The 14359-nt window shown below is 42.4% G+C and overlaps 1 protein-coding gene across 5 annotated transcripts in view; it reads left to right on the forward strand.

Moving 5' to 3' along the window:
• Positions 1 to 14359, forward strand: part of ubr4 (ubiquitin protein ligase E3 component n-recognin 4) — a 165264-nt gene that overhangs the window by 107089 nt on the left and 43816 nt on the right. For all 5 annotated transcript variants that reach the window (XM_078425449.1, XM_078425451.1, XM_078425450.1 and 2 more), the window contains 8 exons: positions 922 to 1115; positions 2453 to 2692; positions 6460 to 6598; positions 6998 to 7123; positions 8743 to 8871; positions 9801 to 10144; positions 12458 to 12548; positions 14130 to 14214. In XM_078425449.1, the coding sequence (XP_078281575.1) occupies positions 922 to 1115; positions 2453 to 2692; positions 6460 to 6598; positions 6998 to 7123; positions 8743 to 8871; positions 9801 to 10144; positions 12458 to 12548; positions 14130 to 14214 (1348 nt within the window). The remainder of the gene's footprint in view (positions 1 to 921; positions 1116 to 2452; positions 2693 to 6459; positions 6599 to 6997; positions 7124 to 8742; positions 8872 to 9800; positions 10145 to 12457; positions 12549 to 14129; positions 14215 to 14359) is intronic.

Raw genomic sequence — 14359 nt, forward strand, 5'->3', positions numbered from 1 at the left:
ACTCCAAAGACTCAGACTGAAAGGCCTGTTTCTGCACTGTATCTCCAAACTAAACTAAACTAAAGTGTGAGATGCTTCATGACAAGTTAAATAGGGGGAAGGATGTGTACAGTAAATTAATGTTGATGAACAGAAGGACTTTGGTGTTTTAGACCATAGTTCCTGGAAACACGGGCAAATAGGGTGGTGATGAAGGCTATGGTATATTTGCCCAAAGATTGGGACTTAGAATATTAAAGTTGGAACATGATTTTGAAACTTTACAAAACACTGGCTCGGCTGGTTTTGAAACAATGTGTGCAGTTCCAGTTGTCACAGTATGGGAAGGATGTGGTTGTAACAGAGATAGTTCAGAGGAGATTGACCAGCATGTTTGCTGGACTTGATTTATAGCGAGATATGGGATAGACTGGGCTTGTTTTCCATGGAATGAAAGAGAGCTCGTGAATAAGCTGACAGGGGTACATAACATTATAAGGGGCATTGATATAGTAGGTCATAAATCCTTTTCCTGTGATAGTGGTATTAAAAACAAGAGGGCACAGGTTTACGGTTAGAGGGAGGAGGTTTAAAGGACATTTGCAGGGAGGGAAGAATTATTTTTACAAAAAGTGGTTGGAATCTGAAACTCACTGCCAAAGGAGATGGTTGGATCGGGTACAATCGCTATGTTTAAGAGATATTTGGACCGGCATTTGAATAAGCATAGCATAGAGTATACGGATCTAATGCAGGCAAATGGGATTAGTGCAGGTGGGCCAGCATGGATGCAAATGGATCAAATGGCCTGTTTCTAGGCTGTACAACTTTGACTCAATGATAACAACTTGTGCAAAACTATGCTGCCTAAATCGTTTCATTACATAGATATTGTCTCGTATTTTGTCCTCATGAATTTAACTTACCAAAACTTTCTTTCAGAATATTAAACTTTCATCGATCAAGGTGGATACTCGTTACACAACAACGCAGCAAGTCGTAAAACTGATTGGCAGCCACACAATCAGTAAAGTAACCGTAAAGATTGGGGATCTAAAACGTACTAAGATGGTTCGTACCATCAACTTGTATTACAACAACAGGACTGTTCAGGCCATAGTAGAACTAAAAAACAAGTAAGTGTATTGTGACATTTATGTCCATGTTGGTGGTGAAAATGTTCTTTGGTTTTAGCATTTCCTGAATAACGGTAACATGGTTGATGCAAATTCCAAGTAACTTGAGCAGTGTGCAGATTTCATATCGAGATTCTGAGTGGATGCGTGTGGAAGATGCTGTGCAAATGTAATTTTCCAATCTTTTTATTTGATCCCTTGAAGTCATTCCTCATGCTCTTTCTGTAACTCCTCTCTGATTTTCCTGCATTATCTCTAGCTCCCACTAGTAATAATAATTTTTTTCTGTTCTATTTCATCAACAGTTTGGTCATTCAGGGAGATACGGTTTCAATTTCCCAAACTTTTCTCCAAAGGGGATGTAGTCAAACTGTAGTCAAGGCATCTCTGCCTTAAAGGCCTCCCACTGTTTAATTACAACTTATCCCTCCAGTCTCCGATTCTAGTTTATCCGATCTCTTATCCCAATGAAATTGGTCATTTTACACCTGATCACCTTTAGACCTTGGAGTGGTCTATCATTTGTAAGTGCTATGCTAAACTTGAATTTTTATTTTTCATTTTCACTATCTGGGCATTGTCAGCAAATTACTGACAGTCTCTCTTTGCTCACAAGGCTGTCGTAATGAGCTACCACCTTGAAACCTTTCAATTATGCAGTGTTGCAAAATAGATAATGAACACCAGCTTCTGTTTTGAAAGAGGTGGCAATGTGGATGATAAATTAACGAGGGATTCAAAGGGTATTGTCAATTAAAGTACAGTGATACTCGATTTACCATACAGTCATACTAAAAAAAAAGCAACAAGACACACAACTACATAACAGTTAACATAAACACCCACCACAGCGGATTCCCAGCATTCCTCACTATGATGGAAGGCAATAAAGCCTAATCTTCACTCCTTATTCTCCCGCGGTCGGGGCAGTCGAACCATCCGCAGTCGTGGTGATCGAAGCTCCCGCAGCCGGCGATCGAAGCCCCAGCGTCGGGACGATCAAAGCTCCTGCGATCGGGGTGGTCAAAGCTCCTGCAGCCTGGAGCTCCTGAAGTTGGTCCCTAACATGTCTCCACTTCAAAAGTACTCACTTGGCTGCGAAACATTTTGTGGCCTCGTGAGGTAGGAGAGGTGCTATTTTCATGAAAATTCCTTCGTGAATGGAAGTCACAGATGAAAGTCATTGCCTGACCTCACCACTCATAATTTTTGCTGTTTTTGTTTTTACAATATAATTTGGATAAGTTATTGTGGCAATGTTATTTTTGATAACCTGATTGAATGACATCGTTCGGCCTGTCGTGCGTCTCACCAACCTCATTGGCTTTTCTCCCTAGGCCTGCTCGATGGCACAAAGCAAAAAAAGTCCAACTAACACCAGGACAGACTGAGGTAAAGATCGATCTGCCACTTCCCATTGTGGCATCCAACCTCATGATTGAGTTTGCAGACTTCTATGAGAATTACCAGGCATCAACCGAGACCCTGCAGTGCCCACGCTGCAGTGCATCAGTCCCAGCTAATCCAGGCGTCTGTGGGAACTGTGGTGAGAATGTTTACCAGTGTCACAAGTGCAGGTAAGTGGGTTTTTAGACACCATTTCATGTGATTTGATGGACATAAATAGTGACGTTTAACTTTGTCAACATTGTCGAGTTTAGAGAAAACTGTCAAGTATTCTGCTTAGGTGCAAACTTTGGAAGTTGTTAATATAATCTGGAAGCAGGCATTTTCAAACTTCTGCACCTCTTGAGAGGATAAGAGGGAGTGACTGGGGTGAGACTGGTCATTGATTATGCTGGCAGCCTTGCCGAGACAGCGTGAAGTGTAGATGGAGTCAATAGAAGGGAGGTTGGCTTGTGTGATGGATCATCTTGGTCGTCATGGGCAAGTTGGGCAAAAGGGCCTATCTCTGTGCAGTATGACTCTGATTCTCCATGCAATCCTGGACCTTTGTGGCTGCAATAAAATAAAACCTTTCTATTGATTTGTATACATTCAAGTGTATCATGACCTTTAATCCGTCTGCAGTTTGTGCATTCAATGCGCTTTTAATTAATCTCCAGCATGTACTTTCAGTTTTGGAATACAATGCAGTACAAAAGAATCTACTTAATTATGATAATGCAGTCCATTTCAGTTTAAATTAATTTTACATCAGTTTAATTGAAAGGCTATGGTTTATTTTTGGATGCTGACTTTGCAGATCATAGGTTTTGATAATGATGCATTCATTTGGATTGGCATGGCAGTTTGGTGAATCTGGTTTCTGGCATTTTCTATTTCCTGTACAAATAATTCGTTGGCTAATGGTTCTTTGAACATCCTGGATTGTGAAGGTTAGATTAACGTAGGGTTGCTCTCACACCTCTCCCCCCCACCCCCCCCCCCCCCCCCAATCTCGCATGCACCTCATCCCATCGCTCAATCCCACATTTTCTTTCACCCCCTTTTTCCCTTCCCCCTCATTTTCCTCCTGTATTCTCCCTCCTGCTTTACCTTTCACTCCTCTTTGTCTCTATCTGTCATCCTTTTGTCTCATGTTCGTCTCCAAGCATTTGTCACCTACTCCACCCGTCTGACAAGTTCTCAAGCACTTTGTGTGTTTTGCTCAAGATTCCAGCCGCACCAGTTTCTTGTGTCTGCATAAACACAATAGACAATAGACAATAGGTGCAGGAGTAGGCCATTCAGCCCTTCGAGCCAGCACCGCCATTCAATGCGATCATGGCTGATCACTCTCAATCAGTACCCCGTTCCTGCCTTCTCCCCATACCCCCTCACTCCGCTATCCTTAAGAGCTCTATCCAGCTCTCTCTTGAAAGCATCCAACGAACTGGCCTCCACTGCCTTCTGAGGCAGAGAATTCCACACCTTCACCACCCTCTGACTGAAAAAGTTCTTCCTCATCTCCGTTCTAAATGGCCTACCCCTTATTCTTAAACTGTGGCCCCTTGTTCTGGACTCCCCCAACATTGGGAACATGTTATCTGCCTCTAATGTGTCCAATCCCCTAATTATCTTATATGTTTCAATAAGATCCCCCCTCATCCTTCTAAATTCCAGTGTATACAAGCCCAATCGCTCCAGCCTTTCAACATACGACAGTCCCGCCATTCCGGGAATTAACCTAGTGAACCTACGCTGCACGCCCTCCATAGCAAGAATATCCTTCCTCAAATTTGGAGACCAAAGCTGCACACAGTACTCCAGGTGCGGTCTCACCAGGGCCCGGTACAACTGTAGAAGGACCTCTTTGCTCCTATACTCAACTCCTCTTGTTACGAAGGCCAACATTCCATTGGCTTTCTTCACTGCCTGCTGTACCTGCATGCTTCCTTTCATTGACTGATGCACTAGGACACCCAGATCTCGTTGAACTCCCCCTCCTCCTAACTTGACACCATTCAGATAATAATCTGCCTTTCTATTCTTACTTCCAAAGTGAATAACCTCACACTTATCTACATTAAACTGCATCTGCCATGTATCCGCCCACTCACACAACCTGTCCAAGTCACCCTGCAGCCTTATTGCATCTTCCTCACAATTCACACTACCCCCCAACTTAGTATCATCTGCAAATTTGCTAATGGTACTTTTAATCCCTTCGTCTAAGTCATTAATGTATATCGTAAATAGCTGGGGTCCCAGCACCGAACCTTGCGGTACCCCACTGGTCACTGCCTGCCATTCCGAAAGGGACCCATTTATCCCCACTCTTTGCTTTCTGTCTGTCAACCAATTTTCTATCCATGTCAGTACCCTACCCCCAATACCATGTGCCCTAATTTTGCCCACTAATCTCCTATGTGGGACCTTGTCGAAGGCTTTCTGAAAGTCGAGGTACACCACATCCACTGACTCTCCCTTGTCAATTTTCCTAGTTACATCCTCAAAAAATTCCAGTAGATTTGTCAAGCATGATTTCCCCTTCGTAAATCCATGCTGACTCGGAATGATCCCGTTACTGCTATCCAAATGCTCAGCAATTTCGTCTTTTATAATTGACTCCAGCATCTTCCCCACCACTGATGTCAGACTAACTGGTCTATAATTACCCGTTTTCTCTCTCCCTCCTTTCTTAAAAAGTGGGATAACATTTGCTATCCTCCAATCCACAGGAACTGATCCTGAATCTGTAGAACATTGAAAAATGATCTCCAATGCTTCCACTATTTCTAGAGCCACCTCCTTAAGTACTCTGGGATGCAGACCATCAGGCCCTGGGGATTTATCAGCCTTCAGTCCCATCAGTCTACCCAAAACCATTTCCTGCCTAATGTGGATTTCCTTCAGTTCCTCCATCACCCTAGGTTCTCCGGCCCCTAGAACATTTGGGAGATTGTGTGTATCTTCCTCAGTGAATACAGATCCAAAGTAACGGTTTAACTCGTCTGCCATTTCTTTGTTCCCCATAATAAATTCCCCTGCTTCTGTCTTCAAGGGACCCACATTTGCCTTGACTGTTTTTTTCCTCTTCACGTACCTAAAAAAACTTTTGCTATCCTCCTTTATATTATTGGCTAGTTTACCCTCGTACCTCATCTTTTCTCCCCGTATTGCCTTTTTAGTTAACTTTTGTTGCTCTTTAAAAGAGTCCCAATCCTCTGTCTTCCCACTCTTCTTTGCTATGTTATACTTCCTCTCCTTAATTTTTATGCTGTCCCTGACTTCCCTTGTCAGCCACAGGTGTCTCTTACTCCCCTTAGAGTCTTTCCACCTCTTTGGAATAAATTGATCCTGCAACCTCTGCATTATTCCCAGGAATACCTGCCATTGCTGTTCTATCGTCTTCCCTGCTAGGGCCTCCTTCCAGTCAATTTTGGCCAGCTCCCGCCTCATGCCTCTGTAATCCCCTTTGCTATACTGTAATACCGACACAGATCTCTGCCTTCCACTCACCCATGTCCCTATTTTTTTTTAAAACTATTGTTCAATGGCATTCGGATATATCATTACAGAGAGGTACTTAGTCAACTAAGTAGGTTTAAAGGAGGAGAGCGAGATATTTAGATTCATGAAGGGAATTCCAGAATTTAGAGCTAAGGCAGTTGAGATCATAGCTGCCACTGGTGAATTGATTAAAAGTGGAACGTGAAGGAAGCCAGAATTGGTTTAATAGAGATTGCAAAGGCTTGTCGGGCTGGAGGGGGTTATTGAGATACAGAGGCAGTGAGGGTGGTTGGGAGGGGAGGGAAGGTCAAGTCATGAGAACATAAACTAAATATGGATGTCAGGCAGAGTGATCTCCCTTTCAGCTGCATTTGAGATAGCAACTTCTTGGACTAATACCTGGATTAAATTATGATCATTGTAAGTAATCGATCTGGTATTTTTTCAGGTCGATTAACTATGACGAGAAAGATCCATTTCTGTGCAATGCGTGTGGATTCTGCAAGTATGCGCGGTTTGATTTCATGCTGTATGCCAAACCATGTTGTGCAGTGGATCCAATTGAAAATGAAGAGGACAGAAAAAAGGTGAACTAAATGAAATAAATGTTTTCATGGATTTCAATCTCTATGACCTGTGCCCTTTTTTCTGCACTAAATTCTATGAGTTTATTGCTGGGGAGCTTCTTTGACCACAACCTTTTAAACATAAGGAAAAGACAACGTTCTGGCAGAACTCAGCGGGTCAGGCAACATTGGCAGAGGGAATGGACAGACATTTTGGGTGAGGATCTTCCTTGCAAAGAAGAGTCCTGACCCAAAACAATGCCTGTCCATTCCCTCCACAGGTGCTGCCTGATCTGCTGAGTACCTCCAGCACTTTGTGTGGTTCTCAAGATTCCAGCATCTACAGTTTCTTGTGTTACCAGCTTTTTTAACATAACTTTTTTCATTTTTGCACGAATTTAATCTTGTTTTATTTTGCAGGCAGTGACAAACATAAATACTTTGTTGGATAAAGCTGACCGGGTCTATCATCAGCTGATGGGACACAGGCCACAGCTTGAAACTTTGTTGGTGAAAGTCAGTGAGGCTGCTCCTGAGAAACCACAGGTAAAGAAGGGATGTGGTTGTGTGCACTGAGGCCTTAAAACAATGGCCTATCCATTGATATGATGAACATCAATCAGTGTTGCCTGGCACCTTACTGAACATAGTAGATGGAGGTGTAGGAAAATAACTGCAGATACTGGTACAAATCGAAGGTGTTACAAAATGCTGGAGTAATTCAGCGGGTCAGGCAGCATCTCAGGAGAGAAAGAATGGGTGATGTTTTGGGTCGAGACCCTTCTTCAGACTGAACTCTCAGGGGAGAAGGAATGGGTGACGTTTCGGGTCGAGACCCTTCTTCAGACTGAAGATCTTAGTAGATGGAGGAGTATTGTTGAAAAAGATTATTTGAGATCCGGGTTGAAAAGCTGGGATTTGTGGAGATGTTTAAAGGTGGAAAGTAATGGTCTGGAATTGTCTTTGAAAGAGGGAATGCTAAGTTAAAAAATAATCAGCAAATATTAGAAAGTGAAGCAAGATATCTTTGGGAGACACAAAATGCTGAATAGGGGGATAGGCAGCATCTCTGGAGACAAAGAATGGGGATGTTTCGGGCCGAGACCCTTCTCTCAACTCCAGCATTTTGTGTCTATCTTCGGTGTAAACCAGCATCTGCAGTCTCTTCCTACCCAAGATATCCTTGAAATGTGTGCTATCTCCCTTCTGCGGTGAAGTAGTGAAGATAGCTCTGCTACATTCAGTTCCCATTTTAGCATTTGCTAATTGACACCTAATTCAGATACTAAAGAATTGTATTTGTCGGACTGTTGTCACTGTACATCCAATCATTGCATCCAATCTGCATTTGATGGAATCGTTCGGTGCAGGAGGAAGCCACTTGGAATATTATGCTTATTTCTACTTTGATAGATCTATCTAATTTATCCTAGCAGTTTTGTAACAACAGCCATTTTGTTTCCTTTTTTAAGGATTTATATAATTTTCTTTTTAGACCATATGAATCAGCTTCCATCATCATTTTTAGCAGAGCCTTCACATCACATTCACTGCATGAAAAATCTTCTTGCAACCCCCTGGCTTTGTAGTCAGTGTCCATTTATTGTAGCTGGAAATGGCTTCTCCCTCTCCGCACTATCAATAGCTTACATGATTTTTAACATTTAATTTCCTTTGTCCAAGGAGAACAGTTCCAGTTTTTGCTATTTTCTCCACATAAGTGGGTTTTCTTGGGGAGGTCCGGGTTCCTCCAGCTCTCCAAACATGTACGTTTGTAGGCTAATTGACATGGTAAAATTGTAAGTTGTCCCTAGTGTGTGTAGGATAGTGTTAGTGTGCGGGAACCACTGCTCAGCGCAGGCTCGGTAGGCCAAAGGGCCTGTTTCCGCGCTATATCTAAACTAAACTAAACTAAAGTCTTCCATATCTTGCACCATCTGAGGAAGTACAAAACCTTAACGTCCTTCCTTCGATACCCTGAATTGTACATTGGACTGGACTCTAGCCAAAGCCCGAAGAATAAGAAAGATTTAGCATAGTTTAGGTTTATACTTTACACTCTATTTTAATGCCAATGATTCTGTTTGTTTCGCATCAACTGAGGGATCAAGCTCAATTTTGAAGAAGTACTTGGACTTGCTGGTAAGACCATGCTTGTTTTCCAGGATGATTCCAGTGCGGTCACTGGAATCACCTCAACAGCAGCGAGTGTAAATCGCTACATTCAGCAACTGGCCCAAGAGTATTGTGGAGACTGCAAGACATCCTTCGACGAGCTGTCCAAAATCATACAGGTAACAAAAACTATAGAAGGTTTGGGCAGTGCATATACGGTTAAACCAACAATGAGTAATAAGGAAGTGATAAAATTGAGAATTTTATTATGAAATAAATATAAGCCACCAGCAATGGCTGCCTCGCCAACAGTCTGTCTGTCCTTTTTTGTTATTTTTAGTATGTGTTTAAAAGTATGTTTTAGTGTTCCTTGGTTTGTTTATGTGCGGGTTGGGGGAAACCTTTTTTTCAATCTCTTACCTCGACGGAGATGTGATTTTTTTTTTTTCTGTATCGTGGAGTTGGCGGCCATTCCTGGAGACTGACCCGGGAGTCTGTGGGACTTTAACACCGCAGAGCTTGTGATCCCTTTGCCGGGGATCGAAGCTTCAACCACGGGGCCTGTGGACTTTAATATCATGAAGCCCGCGGTCTCTGGTAAGAAGAGGCCGACTCGGGAGCTCCATGCCGCGGAGAGAGTTTCAACCACTCCGACGCGGGAGTTTCGATCACTCCGACCGGGGGCTTCGATCGTTGGCTGCGGGGGCTTTGATCGCCCCGACTGCAGATGGTTTGATTGCCCCGACCGCGGGAGAACAAAGAATCACAAAAAACAAAGAGGAATGAAGATTGAACTTTATTGCCTTCCATCACAGTGAGGAATGTGGAATCCACTGTGGTGGATCTTTATGTTAACTTTTAAGTGGTTGTGTGTCTTGTTGCTTTTCACTTAGTATGGCTGTATGGCAACTCAAATTTCACTGTACTTTAATTGGTACATGTGACAATAAACTGACCTTGAAACCTTGATGATAGTTTGACGAGAGATGTGAGTTTAAAAATGTGTACTTTTTTTCAACATTTTCATTTGCACAGGTATCAGCCATATTTGGACATCTAATCTAACAATTTAAAAGACTAACTCTTCAATGTTTTACTTGTTTGGCAGAAAGTTCTGGCTTCACGGAAGGAACTGTTGGAATATGATCTTCAGCAGCGAGAGGCCGCTACCAAGTCTTCCCGATCAACAGCTCAGCCCACATTCACCGCGAGTCAGTATCGAGCACTGTCTGTCCTCGGCTGTGGGCACACCTCTTCAACAAAGTGTTATGGCTGTGCCTCAGCTGTTACCGAGCATTGTATAACACTACTTCGTGCCCTCGCTACAAATAGCACCATCAGACAGATCTTAGTTTCCCAGGGCCTTATCCGTGAGCTATTTGATTACAATCTGCGGAGAGGCACTGCCTCAATGAGAGAAGAAGTCCGACAACTGATGTGCTTGCTAACAAGGTATGTAGCCTAAGCAAACTGTGTTATATGAGAGAGCAGATTATCTGCAATCAATAAATAGAAACATTGAAAATAGTTGCTGGAGGAGGCCATTTGGCCCTTCGAGCCAGCATCGCCATTCATTGTGATCATGGCTGATCATCCACAATCAGTAACCCGTGTCTGCCTTCTCCCCATATCCCCTGATTCCGCTAGCCCCTAAAGCTCTATTTAACTCTCTTTTAAATTCATCCAGTGAATTGGCCTCCACTGCCTTCTGCAGCAGAGAATTCCACAAATTCACAACTCTCTGGGTGAAAAAGTTTTTTCTCCTCTCAGTTTTAAATGCCCCCCCCCCCCCCACCTTTATTCTTAGACTGTGGCCCATGGTTCTGGACTCCCCCAGCATTGGGGAAATTTTTCCTGCATCTAGCTTGTCCAGTCCTTTTACAATTTTATACATTTCTCTAAGATCCTCTCTCATCCTTCTAAATTCCAGTGAATACAAGCCCAGTCTTTCCAATCTTTCCTCATATGACAGTCCCGCCATCCTGGGGATTAACCTTGTGAACCTACGCTGCACTGCCTCAATAGCAAGGATGTCCTTCCTCAAATTAGGAGACCAAAACTGCACACAATACTCCAGATGTGGTCTCACCAGGGTACTGTACAACTGCAGAAGGACCTCTTTGCTCTTGTACTCAAATCCTCTCGTTATGAAGACCAACATGCCATTAGCTTTCTTCACTGCCTGCTGTACCTGCATGTTTACTTTCAGTGACTGGCTGGTGTACAAGGACACCCAGGTCTCGTTGCACTTCCCTTTTTCCTAATCCTAAACATGAGATCAATAGTATGAGAGTTTCGGAAAGCCTGGGTAGTGCTGATTAAACTATTTAAAATTGACTTCTGGAGACCTTTGGGCCAAAATGTAACGGAAGACGGTGATTCACCCACTCTCGACTCTTTCTCTACCTCAACTGCTTCAGGTGTGCAGTAATTTGAACCCAATTGTTGGCAGCCACAGCACAGTTTGGTATCAGGTCAAGAATAGAAGAGACATTCTTCCCGACAAGAGTCTTGAGATTTTGCACCGGCAATATTAGGATGCCTGCGTTTATTATAGTTGCAGAGAATGCAGACACCGCCCAGTGACCTCAGAAAACAGACTGTGCCTCACATACCAAGTACTTACTGTGTTCTGAGTATAATGGACAAGACTAGCTTACATCACAGACAATCAGATACCAAATGGGCGGTTGCTGCACCTGTTTGTGATAATAATTTTAAATTCAGGTTATTGTTTTCATTTCACGGTGATGGGCAAATGAGGCTTGGCCTTAATTATAGACAGGAGAATTTTGAATGAACAAGTTTATAATGGAAAAGGTGGGAATTTGGGCAGCCGACCATTGGAATGATCAGGTCTTGAGGTAACAACTTCATTAATGAGTGCTTCAGCAGAAAATATTCTGAGGTGGGACTGAGATATATAATGTAACAAAGGTGAGAGTAACTATTCCTGGGAGGATGTGAGGTCAGTATTAAAACTTGGCTTAAAGAGATGGGAAATATGAACCTTGTTCAGCTTGGGGCAATGTCCAGGAAGTGGTTGTATTACCCTGTATGCCTACAGACATACCTTCAAAGGAAATACGCTGGAAGATTAGTTGCTAAATACTACAGCTGAATTGATTACTGTAAGGTCTAACAAATGACCTGTTTTTGAGATTGTGTTAGTCAACGAGTCTGTAGCGTTTGTGGATCATGGTAACAGAGCCTTGATTTGTCATCTTATTTGAAAGACCATTTGACAATGCAACATTCCTAAGGTCCTGTCATTCGAGATTGTGTGCTCAAGTCCTAGTGTGGGGCTTGAACCCAGGTAGTGTTGCTGCCTCCAGCAACCAAGTTCAATCCTGATCTCTGGTTCTGACTGTGTGGAGTTTGCATGTTCTCTCTATGACTGCATAGATTTCCACATCCCAAAGACATGCCTGTTGACACACTAGGACTGTGTCCCTATAAATTAAGCTTAATGTCGCAGGTTGGCTCGAGAATTGAAAGGGGTTGGTGGACGTGTCAAAGACAATAGGTTACAGGGAAATACGTTGTGGAATAGGACCCTTGGGATTGCTCTGAGAGCTGATATTGACCGAGTGGCCCTAATGTCAGCCTTTTTTGTTGTAATGTGAAATATAACACTTATCGACTCTGCAGCCAGAGGTCTGACAACTGAGCCGAGCTGCCATTTTGTGCATTAGTTGAATGTGTTTACTTGCTTTGTTAAGGGTAGCATTCCTACGACTACAACATTTTTCTCCGTATTTGCAGAGACAACCCTGAGGCAACACAACAAATGAATGACCTGATTATTGCGAAGGTTTCGACTGCGCTGAAGGGGCACTGGGCCAATCCTGATTTGGTGAGTGAAGTTGATAATCCAAATGCAATTTATGTGAACGTTTTGGCTCAATCTCACTAACATATTCCCAAATGCAAAATCTTACAGCATAAATGAGCATCATTTTGCTTTAAAAATATTTTCTGATCTATTTGAGCAGTAACTTAGTTTAGGCTTTATGATAAAAGATGCAATCTATTTCAAGTGGCTGTGCACCGCTTGTCGATAACCCAATGATTGAATATTATATTTTGAATCATACTCCAATTATATTAGTGAAGTTTTGTTTTAAACAAAAATGGCATTGAGAGATTTTACAGTGAGTTTATTGTGCCCATGTGATCGGCCTCAGATTTTCAGATCCTCCTCAAAGATGTATAAACACGTGCAAGTAAAATTTCAATGATAATTAATTTGATCTGTTGTATGATCAGTTTTGTGGGCTGTGCGTTTGACATAAATACTGCAATTTATAAATACTGCAATCTGGGCAGTCTATGATAATATTTGCTTAATTAAAAGCATGCAACAGGACACACAGGAACAGGCCATGAGGCTCACGAACATGATGCCAACTTAACCTAATCTCTAGGACCACCACATGCTCCGTATCCCTCCATTCCTGCATATCCATGTGTCTATTGAAAAGCCTCTTAAACACCAGTACCGTATCTGCCTACAATAATAATGCAACTTAAACATTGTGAAACATCAAATGGCAACATCCATTCATGCAGACAACATCCACTGCCCTATGTTCATCACTCACCTTCATCACCTCTTCAAAAAACTCAAATCAAGTTTGTAAGACATAACCTTCCCCGGACAAAACTATGCTGAAGGTTTCTAATTAACCCATTCTCTTATAAAACATTCTTTCCTCAAGTAATTTTCCCCAATAGCAACAGCGAATTTTTTTTTGCTGCTGACTCACCAAGAAATTAGCATGGCATGGTAGCGTGGGCTTTAGTTACCAGGCTGGCAGCGATATTTGTGGACCATTGATCCTGAAATGAGAGTCCGATTCCTGCCATGGAGCTGGGGAACTGAAATTAAACATCTAAATAAATCTGGAATTAAAAACTGTCCTCAGTAACAATAACCACAAAACTAGAGGATTATTAAATAAACCCATCTGTTTCACTGGTAGCGATAGAAACCCGTCTTTACCCAATCTTCCCCGAAACATGGTTGACATGTTCAGCAGCAATTAGAGGTAGATAAACGTGGGCATTAAAAGCTGGCACAGTCCACATGTGAATATTTTAATAAAATATCTTTTTTTTTAACATTGTATATTTTCAAAACAAAATTGTGTTGTGTAGGCTCTTTCATTTGAACGGGACTTTGCATTTTGCAACCATGGAATGGAGTTAGGTTTGCCTTCAAAACACAACCTATTGATGTACCAGTTCAGAACATGCTCTTTGAGAACATTAATAATGATGCTGGAGGAAGTGAGGCTGCTGAGATCTAATGAAGTCTGCCAGAACTAGCATAATTATTAACACGGTCACTGACTTGCACACGTGTTTGTTTGCACAGTCTTAAATCGTAAATATTTCCCCCTGTTTGAGCTGACGTGTTTGATCCCACTTGCAGGCAAGCAGTCTGCAGTATGAGATGCTCCTACTGACTGATTCCATTTCAAAGGAGGATGCATGTTGGGAACTGCGACTCCGATGTGGTAAGTAACTCAAGTGTGTGATCGATCGCACAGCAGTGCCAATCCTTACCCTTTTCTGTCCTAATGAAGCATTGCCATTAACTGTCAACTCAAAAGAGATTTTATGCATCATTACATGATGACCCACGAGCTTTCTGAACAACAT

The sequence above is a fragment of the Rhinoraja longicauda genome, chromosome 30 (genome assembly GCF_053455715.1).
Source record: "Rhinoraja longicauda isolate Sanriku21f chromosome 30, sRhiLon1.1, whole genome shotgun sequence".
Taxonomy (NCBI): Eukaryota; Metazoa; Chordata; class Chondrichthyes; order Rajiformes; family Arhynchobatidae; genus Rhinoraja; species Rhinoraja longicauda.